The sequence below is a fragment of the Aotus nancymaae genome, unplaced genomic scaffold (genome assembly GCF_030222135.1).
Source record: "Aotus nancymaae isolate 86718 unplaced genomic scaffold, 86718_ANA_hifiasm-v0.15.2.pri h1tg000067l, whole genome shotgun sequence".
NCBI lineage: Eukaryota > Metazoa > Chordata > Mammalia > Primates > Aotidae > Aotus > Aotus nancymaae.
In genome coordinates this window covers 30,814,465-30,832,762 of record NW_026988482.1, presented here as the reverse complement: position 1 = coordinate 30,832,762, position 18,298 = coordinate 30,814,465, and the positions used below count along the sequence as shown (strand labels likewise).

Below are 18,298 nucleotides of genomic sequence, written 5' to 3'. Positions count from 1 at the left end.
GAGTTCAGGATCCCAGAAACGTAGATTCTGGCTTTGTCAGTGTGTTTCTGCTCTTGGGCCTGTCATTTAATCTGTGTGGATACAGTTTTCTTGTTTATAAAATGAGGTTAACAAGCCAATTTTAAAGGTTTCTTTGAGTTCTGAATGTTCCTATTCCCTGACAGCAGGTGGTTTATGTCTTTCAGAATATTTTTTGTTGTTGCTATTGTCACTGCAGCATATCCTAAGCCTATCCTAATTGATGTCTTCATCTGCATGTGGTACTTTCTAGAGCTTTATATGTATTAACTCATTTAATTGTCACTTAATCCTCATTAAATGACTTATCATCATTATAGTTAATGATTCCAAGGTAGTAAGAATTAATACTCTCCTCCTTATACAGATGAGAAAACTGAGGCACAGAAAGACCATCAATTACTATGGATTATTGCTCTTACTATATTTTATAATTGAAATTGTCTATTTTAAATATGTAACTGGAGATGAAAATCTGGTAAATGATTTTTTTTTAAGAGATGGAGTCTCCCTATGTTGCCTAGGCTGGTCTTGAACTCCTGGGCTCAAGTGATCCTCCTGGGCTCAACTGATCCTCCTGCCTCAGACTCCTGAATAGCTGGGACTCTAGGCATATGCCACTCTGCCCAGCTTGGTAAATGATTTTTGAAACTTGATTGAGTTGAATTGCTAAAAGGTAGAACAATGAGAAAGAAGAGAGTGGGGGGCTAGAGAGGAGGGGAGTGGAAGGATGGATAAGATTACTTCATATTCCCTCCCTGTCTTCAAGTATATAAAGCAGAAGAATGATCAAGGATCTACAAGTTATGTATTTTCCTGAAAAATCCCTTTTGTAGGAACAAGATTCCTATATGATTTTGAATATCTTAAAAGAAAATGAAAACTAAATATAAACATGGATTGGAGAAAATTTTGAACACTAAATTTTATGCTGATTATAAGACTGCTTTGTCATGCTGAAGTCATTTAGTAACTAATAATGTGACTATCTGAATAAATGTACAGCCTGCAAGCATCCATCATAACCAGGCTGTGCCTCGTTAGGATGGCTCATTCTTTCTTTTTAAATAGAGTCTTGCTACATTGCCCAGGTTGGTCTTGAGCTCTTGGCCTCAAGCGATCCTCCCATCTTGATCTCCCAAAGTGCTGGGATTACAGGTATGATCCACCATGCCCAGCCAAGATGGCTAATTCTTATTTTTGAGAATTTCTGTATCTGATATAAATGCCTACCTGTCTGCTTTTACTACCTCTCGCCTCCCCATTCTTTTTTCCAACTATCTTAAAGTATTTGTGCCAACTCATAGGCCAATGATGTCATGGTTTGAACATGGGTATTGGGCTCAAAGTGTCTGGATGAATACCTATGGCTGTACCACTTACCTAGCTGGGTGACTGTGAGCTGGTTACTTAAGTACTTTGTGTCCCCATTTTCTTATTCATTAAGTGGAGATCATAACCGTTGCTACCTTTTAGGGTAGTTCTGAGGATAAGACACCTTAGGACCATGCATGGCATTTGGTATTATAAATAATATATAGATTTCTGCTTTTACTGTCTCTTAATAGATCTGGCCTGTCTTTACCTCTTGGCTTTTACAGCTTCTCTTCTCTTTTCATCATTCTTCACAGGGATGCCTCTCATTTACCCTTCAAATAAGACACATTTCCACTTGTGTTGAGATGTTGCCCTACATGCCCCTAGCCTGGGTTCCCTCCTCTCTGCACTTCTAGCTACCTGGCTATGATTTCTGTTGTAACCCTTATGACGTAGTCTTACTATTGGCTTACTTGTCCACATGGACTGTGAACGTGGACTATTTTTTTCTTTTCTTTTCTTTTTTTTCTGTATTTCAAGAGTATGAGGGAGATACTTGGTAACCGTATATTAAATGGATAAATGGACCAATTTTCCCTCCGTTTCTCTCTCCTCCCTTCCTTCTTTCCTGCTTTTCTTCCTTCTTATCTTCCTTCATTTCTATTATCCTTCCTCCCTCTTGTTGCTCTCAAACCTGACACTTGCCACCTTATCTTCATTATTGCTCACAGGAACCCTATGGTAGGCATTATGATGATCCCCATTGCGTAGATTTGGGGACAAAGGATCAGGGCAATAGGCAATGTATCCATTCAAAGGAGCAGCTCCCTCACAGAGGTGTCCTTCCAATGTTGCTGTTTCTGCTCAAAGTGTTTGGCAGTTTTTCTTTGGAATTCCCTTCTGGCTGGTTTGTGAATTGTAAGAAAACCAATCTTATTTTTGGTCACTCTCAGAAAAGATCATTTCCTTTCTGACCATCCCAATTCATGATGTTTGACTACAGATAAACTTGGATCATCTCAGAAATCCAAGCCACCTTCAAAGGACAAAGATTTGCCATGATCAAGAATATTTAAATGACAGCTGGACACAGTGGCTCACAACTGTAGTCCCAGCACTTTGGGAGGCTGAGGAAGGTGGATCACTTGAACTCAGGAGTTCGAGACCCACCTGGGCAACATGGTGATACCTCATCTCTACAAAAAATACAAAAATTAGCTGAGTGTGGTGGCGTGTACCTGTAGTCCCAGCTACTTGGAAGGCTGAGGTGGGAGAATCACTTGAACCCAGGAAGTGGAGGTTACAGTGAGCCGAGATCAGGCCACTGCATTCTAGCCTGGGGGACAGAGTGAGATCCTATCTCAAAAAAAATAATATATGTATGTATATGTATATATACATATATATCAAATGACTCAAAGACAGTTGCCAAAGCACTCTTTCAAGAGCCTTGTCCGCAGCCACATCCCTGGGTTGAAGGCTACAGATACTCCTGTGGACTCTGTTCTAATGTGGTTTAAGGATAGCAGGCTGGTGGAGGAAGGTTAGATTACTTTATAGTCCCACCTCATGTTCTTTGTGACAACTTTGTTGATATATAATTTATGTACCATACAATTCACTCATTTACAGTGTGAAATTCATTGGTTTTAGTATAGTCACAAAGTGGTGCAGCAGACACCTCTATCTAACTTGAGAACATTTTATCATTTCAGAAGGTATCCCATACCCTTTAGAGTCCCCCAATTCTCTCCACAGCCCCCAGCAATCAATAATTTATTTTCTGTCTATGAATATGTTTATTCTGGATATTCCATCAGTGGAATCATAAAATATGTAGTCTTTTGTGACTGGTTTCTTTCTCATGGCATAATGTTTTCAGGTTTATCCATGTTGTCCTGTGTGTCAGCACTTCATTCCATAGCTGAATAATATTCCATTAAATTGATAAACTAGATTTTATTTACCCATTCATCACTTGATTGACAAATGGATTGTTAACACTTTTTGACTAAAATGATTGTTGCTGCTATGAATATTTATGTATGAGTAACTGATAAATGGATACATAAAATATGGTATATTCATTCAATGGAATATTATTCAGCCATAAAAAGGAATGAAGTACAGATACATACTACCACATGGATAAACCTTGGAAACATGCTAAGCGAAAGAAACCACTTATTGAGTGATATCATTGATATGAAAGGTCCAGAATAGGTATAAAGACAGAAAGTAAATTAGTGGTTACCAGGGCCTGAGGATAGGGAGGGAGATGGGAAGTGACTGCTAAAGGGCATGAGGTATCTTTTTGAGGTAATGTTAAAAAATTTATTGTGTTGATGGTTGCACAACTTTGTATGTTACACTTTACAGAGGAGCATTGTATTAAAAATGTATAATCTCCATCATTAAGTACATATCAGTTTCTTTCTGCATTCAATACCCTGTGAGGCACTGTAGTATACAGATGAGGAAGAGAGTACGTGTTCCCTACGCTCTAAGAATTTATCAATGGACATTCATAATTGGGAATATGAATTGGATACCCAGAAAAAAAATATAATCAAGATAGTGCATCACCCAGTGCTAGTTTCTGGGTGTAGGCCACACTCAGAAAGATCTCAGTACCTCTGAATGTCAGCTATAGGAATTCAGAAAGATTTCAAAATATTGACTGCTCCAATTCATATAACTTAGGTATAGTATTACCCATGCCTTACAATACTGTGAGTTCCCTGTGGGAGGAGCTATGTCTTATGTCCCTCTTGATTCCTGTGCTTAGCATTGTGTTCATTCCACGAGCAGGATCACATGTTTGGTGAATAAATAGCTGCTGTCTTGGAAGCCTCTTGGCTTGTCCATAGGGATAGAAATGACTTAAGGCTTGTGGCTGTCTCCTCTGACCAGGCTGGGGGTTTGTCCTATGGGGAAAGGTATTGCTGAATTCGCCAACTGTCTTCAAGCACGAGTGCCTTTTCTCACATCTGACAACTGTTTTCTTTCTCTGGTGCTTTCACTCTGACTTTGCTTAAAATGGTGACCCAAAATAACAGGTGCTTCCCTCTCTGGTAATATGTTCAAGACTTTGGGTTTCTGGGTCAGTGAGATTTAGGAAAACAAAAGTGAAATAAACTCACATTTGGTCTTTCTTTTTTTTTTTTCATGTCTATCAAATGTCAATGCTATAAATTCTGTGTAGCTTATGGGTCTTTGCTGTAATTAGAATTTTTTTTTCTTTTTTTTTTCTTCTTTCTTCTGTGAAGGTACTTTATGTTGATTAAGTTCTTTATGTTAAATATCCTTTGCTTGCACTGAACTTTTCTTTGTGTTGATTTTTTGCTTCATTTTTTTTTCATTTCCCATGCTGTTCAGTTACTGGATGCCAGAAGAACCAAGGTTTGTCCACTCTTTGCAGCTTGTTTGTTCTGCTCTGCACAGCCTCACCTCCTTGCGTGTTTGAGTGTGTTTGTCTGTGCCTGCATTTATTCCCTTTTGCTTGCAGATGCAGTAATCCTGTTTACTAAACCTGTTCACAGCTTTATTTGTAAAAAATAAAGTCCTTGTTTGTGTCTACTTGTAGTGGATGCTATTATTTTCATTTTTAAATCAACACACATTGATCATGGAAAATAATGGATAGTACAATAAAGAATACCTTAGGAAACAAGGAATACTGAGTCTGGAGCGTTCTGGGCATAAAAAAGGTGTGTTTGTGAAAGTTTCCCTCTAACCTTTTCCACTTCCTAAATTAAAACGCTGTAGATGTATAATTTCCCTTGTGATTGACACTAATCTATTGTTTCTGTGTCTGTGTGCATTTCTCTTCTCCCAAGACATTCAGAAAGCATCACTGAATTAATCTACCCCTCTCCATGTGCTGTCCCATGCTTCTGAAGTCACTGTGAAGGAATTCATGGCTGGCCCTCCGGACCTCATGATTAACATTCCATCTTCATAGTGTGGTGGCAGCAAATGGCACTTGACATTTTCATTGACTTTTTTTTCCTTCTGTCTCCTCTCCCACTCCATCTTTCTCACTGCAGCACCTACAGTTGACAATCCAGGCCCTTCAAGATGAGCTGCGAACCCAGAGAGACCTCAACCACCTCCTTCAGCAAGAGAGTGGCAACCGAGGAGCAGAGCACTTCACCATTGAGCTGACTGAGGAGAACTTCAGGCGGCTCCAAGCCGAACATGACAGGCAGGCTAAGGAGCTGTTCCTTTTGAGAAAGACATTAGAGGAAATGGAGCTGAGAATTGAAACACAGAAACAAACCCTCAATGCCCGAGATGAGTCGATTAAAAAACTTCTTGAGATGTTGCAAAGTAAAGGCTTGCCGTCCAAAAGCCTGGAGGATGACAATGAGCGAACGCGGCGGATGGCAGAGGCTGAGTCTCAGGTCAGCCACTTGGAAGTGATTTTAGACCAGAAAGAGAAGGAAAACATACATCTTAGAGAGGTAAGCGCATTCACTGTATTTTCCCAAAGCCTTAATTTATAAGTGAAAATATGTTATCAAGTTATTTTCACAGGTTGGAAGATATCTACATCCTTAAAAATATTCACTTTGTCATCTGCTTTATGACCTTTCTGCCAGCTTAAGACCATTAAACAGGAATTTTATATTAGTCTTTGCTCACTGTGCATACATTCCATTATTATCCAACACGTATCCAGGATCCAAGCATATGCAGGACATATCAACTCTAAGGTGTTTTACAATTGCTTTCCCACAGATGGCTGTAGTTTCAAAGTCTTTTAGGTATGGTACTATTAAGTTTAGTTGTTTATCAAATATCACCTCTCTAAAGGAAAAAATAAATACGATTAGCAACACAATGACCTTAAATATTTTTATTACTGAATTAGGGATGGGATTTGCAGAAAGTAAAGCATATGGGTGTTTCTGGGAAAGAATGATAAAATGCACAGACCAATTTTGAATGTTTAGGGTTAAGATAATTTTTGTCTGCATTTACATTCATCCAGGAAAGAGTATTACAGGTTTTCTGAGTATGTGTTTTGCCTTTAGTGGATTGAATCATTTGAAGTCTTCAGAGGCAGTCTCTCTGGCCTTTACCACTGTTCAATGTTGGGATGCTCATGTATCTGAGAATATGTGGTTGGGTAGAGCTTAGAAAAAATGTGGATGACTGCCAAGGTTTGAAATTTTTATAGTAGTTCCTTGCCACTGTGGTGGATATGGACCTTAAAAGTATCATGCAGGCAAAACTGCTGTAGGGAGACATGGATCACAGAGAAAACAGCAAGCAATAAAATGACATTATATATGTTTTCAAACTATTCTATAGCGATAAACAGAAATTCCAGAAGATATTTGCTTCTAGATCAAACTAGATTTCTTGGCATTATACCTGTTCAGATGGCAGTGCTTCTTGTGAGTCACTTGTTTGGTTGGTCAGAAGACATTGCTTCCATCTTGGGATTTGCGAAAATGCAGATGCTCCCAAGAATTTGCTCCGACGTAGATTATATTTGCCTAGAACATATGAGCAGACTTTTGTGTCTGCAAATTTAATGTCCTCTACACTTATTCTTCCTTGTTTTGTTTTAATGATATTTTACCAACATGCTTGGGAAACCACATGGCTTGGTTTCATATTGAAATGCTTAAAGAGATGCTTGGTTGGGCCTGGTCTTCCCATCCATCTTCCAAGAGGGTGAATATGATAAGCAGAATTCCAAGATGACCTCCAGTGATCCCTACTGCTTGGAATTCACACCCTTATATAATCCTCTTTCTTTGAGTATTGGTTGATCCTCATAACTTGCTCCTAAATGGTAGAATATGGCAAAAGTAATGGAATATCATGTTGCTTCCATGATTAGGTTACATAAGACTGTGACTTCCATCTTCCTAGCAGACTGTATTGCTTCTTAGCTTGCATGCTTTGATGAAGCAAGCTGCCATGTGGAGAGGCCCTGTGGTAAGGAACTGAGGATGGCCTCCAGCCAACACCCAGTAAAGAACAGAGGTACTCATTTCAACAACCACGAAGAATGGAAAACTGGTGACAACCATTTAGTGAGCTTGGAAGTGGATACTTCCCCAGTCGAGGCTTCAGATGAGATAAGAGGTCCTGGGCTGATGTGTTGATTGCAGGCTGTGAGAGACTGTGAAGCAGAGGACCCACTTAAGCTGTGCCCGAATTCCTGACCCACAGAAACTGTGAGATAATAAATGTGTATTGTTTTAAGCTGCTGAATTTTGAAGTAATTTGTTACACAGCAATAGATAACAAATACAGTAGAGCAGAAAGTAATTTTCTCCATGTCTTATTCATAGACCTCTTATGTAGTTTACAGAAGAGAAGCAATAATTACTGGCATGTTGTTACTTGCATGTAGATTAACTGTGGATTTTGAACTTTTCTTGTGTTATCTCAAAACTGCAGTTGATAGAGGATCACTGTAGTTGGAAAAAGCTACTGTTTTATTTTGATGCTAAGGGGCAGCAAGGCTGTGATGCCAGAGAAATCTCCATCTGCAGCACCATTTCTCCCTCCTTGTTGGGATTTTGTGGTCAGGGTGAAGTCATTCTTCTGCAGTTAGATTCTGCTTGTTGATAGCACTTACTAGATGGTGCCTTATTTGGCTGCCTCCATTTAAATGAATTTTAACACAATTACTCTTGGGTTTTCTGAGATTGGTTCGTCCTTACAATGGTCTGGTGTGGATATAGATCATGTTTAGATCCTTAAACACCAGTTTGAAAGCACAAAGAGGGAGGCACAGAAAACGCATCCCAATACATTCAACTAGTTTCCTTGAGTATCAGACCAAAGTGAGTAGGTAGCCCTTATTTTAGCTCATCAAGAAGGGCAGAATTTGGAAAATATATCTGTGCATAAAAAAATCATGTTAAACTTGAACTCAACAAACAAGTCTTGAAGTTCTAAAAGGATCATTCCCAAGAGAAGGGTTGTACTGCTTTGTGAGAGCCATTTGTTAAATTTTTAGGAATCTCATGATCCTGATGTTAAACCACAGATAGCCTGAAATTGGTCATATTTGGCATATTTACACCATGGAAATTGGAAGATGCTACTCTTAGGGCCTACCTTCCCCATTCCCTTGCCTATTCCTGAAAGCCTGTTTACTAGCACACCTCTGAATGAATGTCGTGAAATGTTTACTTCTAATACGGCAAGAAAATGCACTGTGGAATCAGAATATTACTTACTGGGAGAATTATGATTATGCATGTATTAACCACTCATAGTTCCTCAAAAGTTTTCAAAATAGTATTTGTATGTGTCAGCTTATGTGTCAGGCATCATGAAGAGTGCTTTACATTGATTCACATTGAGTCACCTCATCCATCCATCCATCCATTCCTTTGTTAAATGAATACTTATTGAAGATCTGTTTTGGGATATAGCAATAATTAATAAAATTTACCTTCATGGTGCTTACATTCTATTGGAGTAAAATAGGTGACAATTTTATGGCTAAATAGAGGCATGTCATGAAGAAAAGAAGAGAGTGAAGCACTAGTGATCTGGGTGGGGCTAATTTTATATTGGGTTGTCAGGGAACCAGCCATGTGAGGATCTCAGAAGACTATTCCACTCAGATGGAAAGGCCCATGGCCTAGAAGGTAGGTGCTATTACTTTGCCCATCTTACCTGGGGGAACTGAGGGAGAAACCCAATGTCACACTGCTAACAAATGGTGAAGCTGGTATTTGAATCAGGCTGACTCTGGAGTCTCAGCTCTTAAACCATTTTACTATGTTCCATTTCTTTTCTTTTTTTCTTTTTGAGATGGGGTCTCCCTCTGTCACCCAGGTTGGAGTACAGTGGCGTAGTCTTGGCTTACTGCAACCTCTACTTCCCAGGTTTAAGTGATCCTCCCACCTCAGCCTCCTGAATAACTGGTACTACAGGCAAGTGCCACCATGCCTGGCTATTTTTTTTGTATTTTTGGTAAAGATGGGGTTGCACCATGTTGCCCAGGCTAGTTTTCTGAGCTGAAGCGATCTGCCCACCTCAGCCTCCCAAAGTGCTGGGATTACAGGTCTGAGCCACCACTCCTGGCCTTTATCCCTATTCTAAAAGAAATCTTTCCCAAATTCTGCTTGGTAGAATAGACATTTTGTTGGCTGTTGATATGTGTTATGAGAGAAAAAGGGCTGCAGTACCAAGTGAACTTGGGGAAATGAGGGATTCCACAGAGTCTCAGTCTCAGTCTCAGTCTTTAATATGCAAATGTGCATTAGTCATTTCTAAGAAGGGGACCAGAGAAGGCAGAGCTTCTCAAAAGTACATGACTTGCTTTTCTCTTGTTGCACTGGTGCTCTTTGTAAGACATTTTTGAAAAATGCTATGCTAGAAAATAAAAAAGTACTTTTAATTAATGACCTACAAAATATGTAATAATAGACAGATGGTTGTTTCCCATTGCCAAATAACTGGTTATTTCCTTCATTAGTTATTTTGTAAGGCAAAGTTTATTGCAGGCTATTTCCACATTCTCTGCTGAGTTTCAGAATGTACTTCTCTGTCAGGGTATTTTTTTTTTTTAGTAGAAAAATGTGTCTGACCACTTTTGTTATTAAACCAGTAAGAATAACTTAGCTTGAATAAAGAAGTTGCCTGACCTCTGTTAATATAGATGAATCTCAAACAAGATTTAAAATGTACTTGAGGTTTTAAGTTGAGTGTGTTCCTGATTTCATTTTCATTATGCACAGTTTGAGTAGGTTGGGGCTAGGCAGCGTGAGGCTGGGGAATGGAGTGCTAGTGGTTTTATGATTCATTCTCAGGCAGAGGTGGCGGACCTCACATAAACCCCATCTCCTGGCCTTGTTCAGCTTATTGTTTTAGGAGATTTGGAGTTGGCAGGAGTTGCACATGGAGTGGGTTGGGTTGCGTTAGTGTCTTATTGTCTTTTGGTGGTCTGGAAAAGGCTGAGTGTGAAACCACTTCTTTGTCTGGCAGGAAACACCAACAAAAAGGTTATGATCTCAACTTATTTGGAAGACCAAAACCATTGCCCAGGAACTACAACTGATATGCTAATGTGAGCTGAAAGGCTGGCCAAAAATCAGCATTACTCACTAGCATTGTCTGATGTATTTGGATACAGGTTGATTTGATAAGACATTGTTTGATGTGATCACAGTTTACCTTGTTCTCTAGCTTTTTCTGCAAAGAACATATTGTTCCATGTAGAAGTTTTAGTGATCAAGTATCTGAAAGAAACACTACTAATGTCATTAAAGAAAAGGAAATGGATTAATACACCAGGATCCTCTTATATTTACTCTGCTTACTATTTTCTTGACTGGTCCTTAGGAGAAAGTTAGGGGTCTTTGGACTTATCTTGCTGTAAGATCTTGATTGGAAGGGATATCTGTTCTGCTGCTAATCTATTGATCTCTTGTGTTAATCCCTTTGGGCAACTTGCCCTTCTTTGGTAGCAGGGCCAGAGGAGCACCCAAGTCCTTGGGGGCCACAGTTGCTAATAACCCAGGACGAGCAAAACTGCCAGGAGACCTGGGCCTCCTCTGTGCTGGGGGTGGGCAGACAGGAGAAAGAGAGAACATGAATTCTTGGCCTCCTAGTTTATTTATCCAGGTTGACCCCAGGACAATGGGATTTCCACCAAGGCAAAAGGTATTGCCTAGAATTTCTTAGGCTGTCAGACCTTTACTGGTGGCTCAAACTTGCCCTGTATAATCTTTGCCTAAACTTCTAAATGCCATTCCAGTCCCCCTTCTCAAAACCATATGGCTTCCTTAACACCTGCTTGTCTCTAGTTCTGCTGACCTAAGCCATGATTTTGCTGATGCAGGCATTTCTAATTCTGACTCTACACATTCAATACATTCTATTTCTACCAACAAAGCTAATTACAGAAACTATTCTCAAACATATAAATATGTTTTATATGCATAATCTTTTACAAGGGCTGTTTTCTATACATATTACAGAACTTAATAATTACTCCCTATTTTAATACAGTAAGTTTCTTACCTGATCAGTACATTCCGTCAGTATTCCCAGACCTCAGATATTGCCAGTAGATGCTCAATAAATATTGTAATGAGTGAAATATTGGTTTAAAATACATAGAGAATTATTCTGTGGTTTTTTTTGTCAATATCAGAAAAGTTCATAATGGTTGGTATGAGCTCCATTTAAAGGAAAAAGGTTTTCTGCATCATTGCTCTGTGTTTGGAGTGGAGGAGAAACTTTGAGGGTAGCTTTAACTGGTAGTCTTCTTTCATTTTTTTCCAAAATGTGTTGGACATCACTGAACAGCCATATGGAGGATGTTGTGGGAGTATCAGTGGCAATCTTGTGGTCTTGTTCAGAGATTCAGGTGAGCAATAAGAGGAACAGTTCACAATTATCAAGTCTTGTTCTGTGCTAAGTAAATACTGTTGTTATCATGTATATTACACAGATAGGGAGACAGAGGCACAGTGAGGAAAGTAATTGCCTCCAGTCACACACCACAAAGCTGCAATCGAGATTGGAAACTGGGGAGTGTGACTCTAGAGTCTGTACCTGTCCCCATTGCATGCTACTGCTTGTTGAGGTGGTACATTGAGAGGCCTCGAATGACACCCAAATGCTGTGCAGCTTAGAGGCAGGAGAGCTGACAACTGGCTTCGTCCATGGTAGAGCCGGTCTTCAAGGCAGGAATAATTTTAGTACATTGGGTTGGTGGGAAAGCACAATTGGAGAAGAAATGACTGAGTCAAGTCACAGAGATGAGAACTGCGGAGAGTTTGAGGCACAGTGAGTACAGAGCAGTTGAAACTCTGCCATTCAGTGGGGGAAGGAAATAATGCTGAGCAATGGTTTGGGATCAGATCACTGAGGGCTCTGAGGATCAGACACAGGAAAGTGGCTTTACTCTGTAGGCTCTGGGGAGCCTTTGAAGGCATTTGGCCTGGAGAATGATGTGACCAGAGAAGATGGTCAGTTGATAATGGATTAGATGGGAAGAGAACTAAAGCATGGAGAGAAGTCAGAAGGATACTGTGGTTGTTCAGGTTACCAAGAGTGGGAATCTGGGTGGTGACTATGGAAGTTGAAGGGAATAGTTGTCTCCATCTGCAGGCAGGACCTTGACAACTTAAGAACTGAGTGCTGGGAGTTTTGAGGAGGAAGAGACAGCTGCTGTGGACCTGTGGGTGGGCAGATGGTGCAGCAGTGGGCAGGCAAGGGTTGTCAGCAAGAGGAGCTGGTGTTAAGGGAAGACTTAGAATGTACTGAGTTTGATGAAATCCTGGTGGAGCTGTGCAGCCAAGGTTGGGAATGTTGGCGAAGAAATGGTCGTGACATTCTGCCCAAGTACACAAGGCATTTCTGACTATTGCTCAGTTTTATTTATTTTTTTCACACAAATCTGATCGTTTGTAACCACAATGCCCCAAGGTCGGGAGCATTCTAAAACATGCCATTTCATTTACTCCTACTAGTATTTAACGACTAGAACTGAATGTTTCTCCTTTGTGCCTCTTTCCCGAGTAAGCATCTGATTTTGAATATGGTATCTCTTTTGAGATTATGTGGAATTTTCATTGACTGATGCTAGTTGGAGACAGATTCCCTTTGTTTTCACTGAATTCCATTTTCTCCGAGTACTCCATGCAGGATGGATGTCAATGAAACATCTTTCCAGAAAAGCGCTCTCTCTGTAATCTGACAGTGCATCTAAGAGTAGGCTGTCATAATTTTTACCCTCACATTTCTGATGACATAGAAAATAGATTCCTTTCTGTTTAGCATCATTTGCCTTATCTTTAAATTTTCATACATTCTTTAAAGTTTGAATGCTGCATGCTAATTACCCCATTTTCATTTCAATGAGTATCATAGTTTACTTTTTATAGTAACAGAGACTGGTGGAGCCCCAGGAAGACATTAGACAGAAGGCATTTTGAAACCTGCTGAGAAAAGAAAGTGACAGGGTTGGGGGTGTGGGGAGGCACCAGGGAGGAGTGAGAATATCAAGAGGTTATGCTGGGAGACACTCTGATTACTTTCTCTTCACCCTCATCCTCCAGCTTTACCTTAGGTGTGATGGTGCTCTGAAAAACATTCTTTGGGTAACTGACATAATTTATCATCATCATCATCATTTGTTAAAACAGTGCCCTACAAATAAAACCTCAGCACTGAGAAAGGACCCCAAGCACAGGTACTGTGAGTACGTTCGCATGTTTCATAAGCTGCAGCAATGGGAAGTTGAGACAGGCTCAGCTGTACTAAGGCCCTACCTGTTTTGAGTGGAAATATTAATACTTTACACGTGGAGGAGGCTTGGTAGTTTATAAAACACATTCCATTTTAATGATTTCCTCAGATACTTCTGGCAACCCTTAGAACACATGGAGGCTCAGAGAAATTAAGCAGTGATGACATGTAACATTTGCTGGACACTCACTAAGGACAGCCTGTGACAGACACTTCCCGAGGAGTGCCATTTAATTTTTCCAATGATACTCTGAACAGAACAATGGTTTCTCTGCCTCTCAGGTTGGGAAGTTGAGGCCTAGAGAGGTGATGTGACTGGCCTAGGTTCTCAGAGCACATAGCGATGGATGGATCTGGCATTCAAATTTGGACCTGCTGATTGAAGTACCTTGTACCTAACCACTTCTTGATGCTGCCAGGGATTTCAGTGTAATCCAGAGTAGACCATAGACTAGGATTCTGGTCTTCTGACTTCTTGATCAAGGTTATTTTCTCTGTAAATGTGAAAAAGGAAAAAATGCAAAAGGCTCTGATTTATTTTCTTGCCACATCTTTTCAGGGCCTGTTGAATTGGTGAGTATAAGTCTGTGAGGTCATAGAGCAGTGGAAAGATTAAACAGTACTATGTAGAAGGCAACATCAGGGCTAGGTCTTCCCATTCCATTTTTGGCTCATGAAAATGAAAGCACCTGGCCCTCCATAAATGCTTCACAAATAGGTGGATTTTTGTGAGCAGAGAATAAGGACAAATGGGTGGCACTTAGAATCAGACCTTTCCCATTTCATCAGTTAGCTTTATTTTACAATTTTTTTTAAACTTCATTCTTTTTTTTATTTTCTATTTTTTATTGCATTTTAGGTTTTGGGGTACATGTGAAGAACATGCAGGATTGTTGTATAGGTACACACATGGCAGTGTGATTTGCTGCCTTCCTTCCCATCACCTATATCTGGCATTTCTCCCCGTGCTATCTCTCCCCAACTCCCCACCCCTCACTATCCCTCCCCTATTTCCCCCTGACAGACCCCAGTGTGTGATGCTCCCCTCCCTGTGTCCATGTGTTCTCATTGTTCAACACCCACCTATGAGTGAGAACATGCAGTGCTTGATTTTCTGTTCTTGTGTCAGTTTGCTGAGAATGATGGTTTCCAGGTTCATCCATGTCCCTACAAAGGACACGAACCCATCATTTTTGATGGCTGCATACTATTCCATGGTGTATATGTGCCATATTTTCCCTGTCCAGTCTATCATCGATGGGCATTTGGGTTGGTTCCAGGTCTTTGCTGTTGTAAACAGTGCTGCAATGAGCATTCATGTGTATATGTCCTTATAGTAGAATGATTTATAATCCTTTGGATGTATACCCAGTAATGGGATTGCTGGGTCAAATGGAATTTCTATTTCTAGGTCCTTGAGGAATCACCACACTGTCTTCCACAATGGTTGAACTAATTTACACTCCCACCAACAGTGTAAAAGTGTTCCTATTTCTCCACATCCTCTCCAGCATCTGTTGTCTCCAGGTTTTTTAATGATCGCCATTCTAACTGGCATGAGATGGTATCTCAATGTAGTTTTGATTTGCATTTCTCTAATGACCAGTGATGATGAGCATTTTTTCATATGTTTGTTGGCCTCATGTATGTCTTCTTTTGTAAAGTATCTGTTTATATCCTTTGCCCACTTTTGAATGGGCTTGTTTGTTTTTTTCTTGTAAATCTGTTTTAGTTCTTTGTAGATTCTGGATATCAGTCCTTTGTCAGATGGGTAGATTGCAAAAATTTTTTCCCATTCTGTTGGTTGCTGATTCACTCTAATGACTTGTTTCTTTTGCTGTGCAGAAGCTGTGGAGTTTGATTAGGTCCCATTTGTCTATTTTGGCTTTTGTTGCCAATGCTTTTGGTGTTTTGGTCATGAAGTCCTTGCCTGTGCATTCTTATCTCACTGCCAAAAAGAAATGCTTTGTCTCCCAAAACCAACTTTACTTTCTATCTAGTTTTTGTTGAGTATTTTGGGTTTCTTTCTGTGTCAATTGGGAGACACAGAAATTGTATTTATAATTCCTAAGACATGTGCATTTTCTTGCTCTTCTAATTTGGTAAAGCAAAATCTACTTTCCCTTCTACCTTGGCTTGGATGTGAAAGGGCTACCTTCTTTGGGTTTCCAGTTTGGTATGTAGGTTGAGGGGTCTCTTCAGTGTTTTGGATAGAGTGTTAAAAAGGCAATGTGAAATGCTAATGGGTGATTCTTAGGAGTGGCTATGGTTACAGCAGCTATTACACATAAGAATGAATTAAATTCTCACAAAAGGAAAAATATAATTCTGTATAAATAGTTTGTAGAAAAAAGAGAAAGGTGAGTGAGACTTCAAGAGTAAAAATTACAAAGACTTGCTATGCTTTTAGATTGAGAGTTGGCAATGTATAGACTATGGGCCAAATGTGGCCCGCAGCATTTTTTATTATTATTATTTTTAATGGCCTGGGAGCTAAGAATGTTTTTTAACCTTTTTAAATGATTATATTTGAAAGGATTATAAAAGTACATATATAATATCCTCTATTTTGCCTCTTGGTCCACAAAGCCTAAAGTATTTGCTACCTGGCCCTTTAAGTGTGCTGACTCCTGAATTAGATAATAAGTAACTAGCTTTTTGAATTAAGAATAAGTAAGTAGCTGCTCAAATCAAGACATTTGGTAAAAACCTGTCTGCAATTAGTTATATTTAGAGGATCAAATCTTAACTACTTTCACATATAGCTTTTGAAGTTTGTTTTCTTGTTCACATAGGGCTTTTGAGGTTTGTTTGTTTGTTTTAAATCAGAAAACATTATTTTTTCTGCCATTTGTGCCCATTTTTCTTTTACAGTTATTAGATCTGTGGTTTTGGTCTCTAGATTCTTAACACATTGGGTATTGTCAGTTATCACGAAAAGTCTGTATCTCTTTTAGGAGTGGTGTTTGTTGGGAAGGAATCTCGGCAGATTGCAAAGGGACTGTGAGTGGAGACTTCTCTAAGAATCACCAGAGAAGTGGAGATTACTATTCAAACTCCAAAATAATTAGAACTTCTTTACCCAATAAAAACACAGGCTTCCTCCTATTCCTCCTCCTCCTTCTGTTTTTAAATACCTGTGTTTGTTGACACTTTTTAGACCTACACAATTAGTGCTTTAAAAAATGTGGCTGCTTTGAAGGAACTGACCTGAAAAAGAAACTGTGTATATATGCAGGTTGTGTTAAAAAATATTGACATGTGGTAGTTGTTAGTGTGCCCTGGACTTGCCAGGTTTCCCCATGGACAGTGGTCTTACTCAGCTAAGCCAGGATTTGGTCAGGAGAACAGCCAGTTCCCTTACCACTCTCTGCCCTTCTTCCTGCCCTCAGGGCAGTCACATCTCTCCCACATCTGTTTGAGCTGGGTTGCCAGACATTTGAGCATTTTTAGTGTTGGGGGAAGACTGCCTGTTACTAGGATGTTGCTGCCGTGGCGTAGTCCAGGGGTTTTCAGTCTCAGCAAGGTTGACCATTGGGCAAGGTGATTGTTGTGGGGGCTGTACTGTGTGTTGCAAGATGTCTGAGCTGTGGGCCTCTGCTTACTAGATGTGATTAGCACATACGTCCTTCCCCAGATTGTGCTGACAGCAATAAAAAAGTCTCCAGACATTGCAAAATAGCCTCTAGGGGGCAAAATCACCCTGGTGGTGAACTGCTGGTTTAGAGTGACCCATCCTTCTGCTGGCTGGCCTGGGGCTGTGGCAAGGACTGTAACTCCTAGCCCCACCTGTTTGAAACATGGTTTTATTGAGGAAGGGCAGCCCAGATCAGGAGACTTCTTTACCCAGGGTCTGACTGCAGGGGATTTAACTAGGAAGCAGATGTGCTGGGGGGAGGTGGGGATGGGAGCTTGAGCCTAAAAGGAAACAGAAGTGGGGTGTGTGTGTGTGTGTGTGTGTGTGCGCGCGCGCGCGTGTGTGTGTGAAAGAGAGAGAGAGAGACAGAGACAGAGATTGAGACAGAGACAGAGACAGAGAGACAGATGGAGGGAGAAATTGAGAGAGAAGCTGCCTTCAACTTTCCCCCTCTCCCTCACTCCTTCCATCTCAGAAACTGTAGGGCTGGAAATGAGTCCTGCAAAAGAAATCTAAAGGAGGGGTTGGGGGTGGTATTTTGTCTGATATACCACATGGGAAGATTGGGACTTTGTGAAAATAAAAGACATTTGATTCTCAGGAGTATTTATGGAGGTAATAATTATGGATCTGAGAAGACACATAAACCTTACATTTTGACTACTGGACTCTCACTATTAATTGACAGTTTTGTTTTACAATAAAAGTTGTCATCCCTGCTTTCCCCTAAATGGCCTTTGTGTCTCCCTTTCTGTTTTTTAAATAAACATTTCTCTACATGAACTGCCTCCTCCTCCTCCCCCTGCCGCCAGCACCACCAAACTTCAGAATAATTTTGGAGTTCAGTGGTTTTATCATGTGGAAATGTAGTGCAGATGTTCAGAATTACCTTTTCTTCCCCCCTTTAAAACACTGTGACCACACATGCTTTGCTCTAAGTGCTATTAAGTATTTTTATTATTGCTATTAAAAAAATCTTGCCTCAGGCAGAGTCCCACTACAGCTCAAGTCAAGGCAAATATTAAAATAGCAGCAAATATTTACCCATAACACATTAAAAATCTGCACTCATGTTTGGCTTTA

At 40.1% G+C, this 18,298-nt stretch overlaps 1 protein-coding gene across 10 annotated transcripts in view; it reads left to right on the top strand.

The window, feature by feature from the left end:
* The window catches only part of ERC2 (ELKS/RAB6-interacting/CAST family member 2), a 958,416-nt gene that overhangs the window by 169,002 nt on the left and 771,116 nt on the right, over positions 1 to 18,298 (top strand). For 6 of the 10 annotated variants that reach the window (XR_010338994.1, XR_010338995.1, XM_012460772.2 and 3 more), the window contains exons 3-4: positions 4,714 to 4,737; positions 5,385 to 5,801. Coding sequence is in view for 8 of the 10 variants with exons in the window: in XM_012460772.2 (XP_012316195.1) it covers positions 4,714 to 4,737; positions 5,385 to 5,801 (441 nt within the window). In the remaining 2 variants the exon portion in view is untranslated. The remainder of the gene's footprint in view (positions 1 to 4,713; positions 4,738 to 5,384; positions 5,802 to 18,298) is intronic. The other 4 variants (XM_064367213.1, XM_012460778.2, XM_012460776.2 and 1 more) reach the window with 1 other exon arrangement.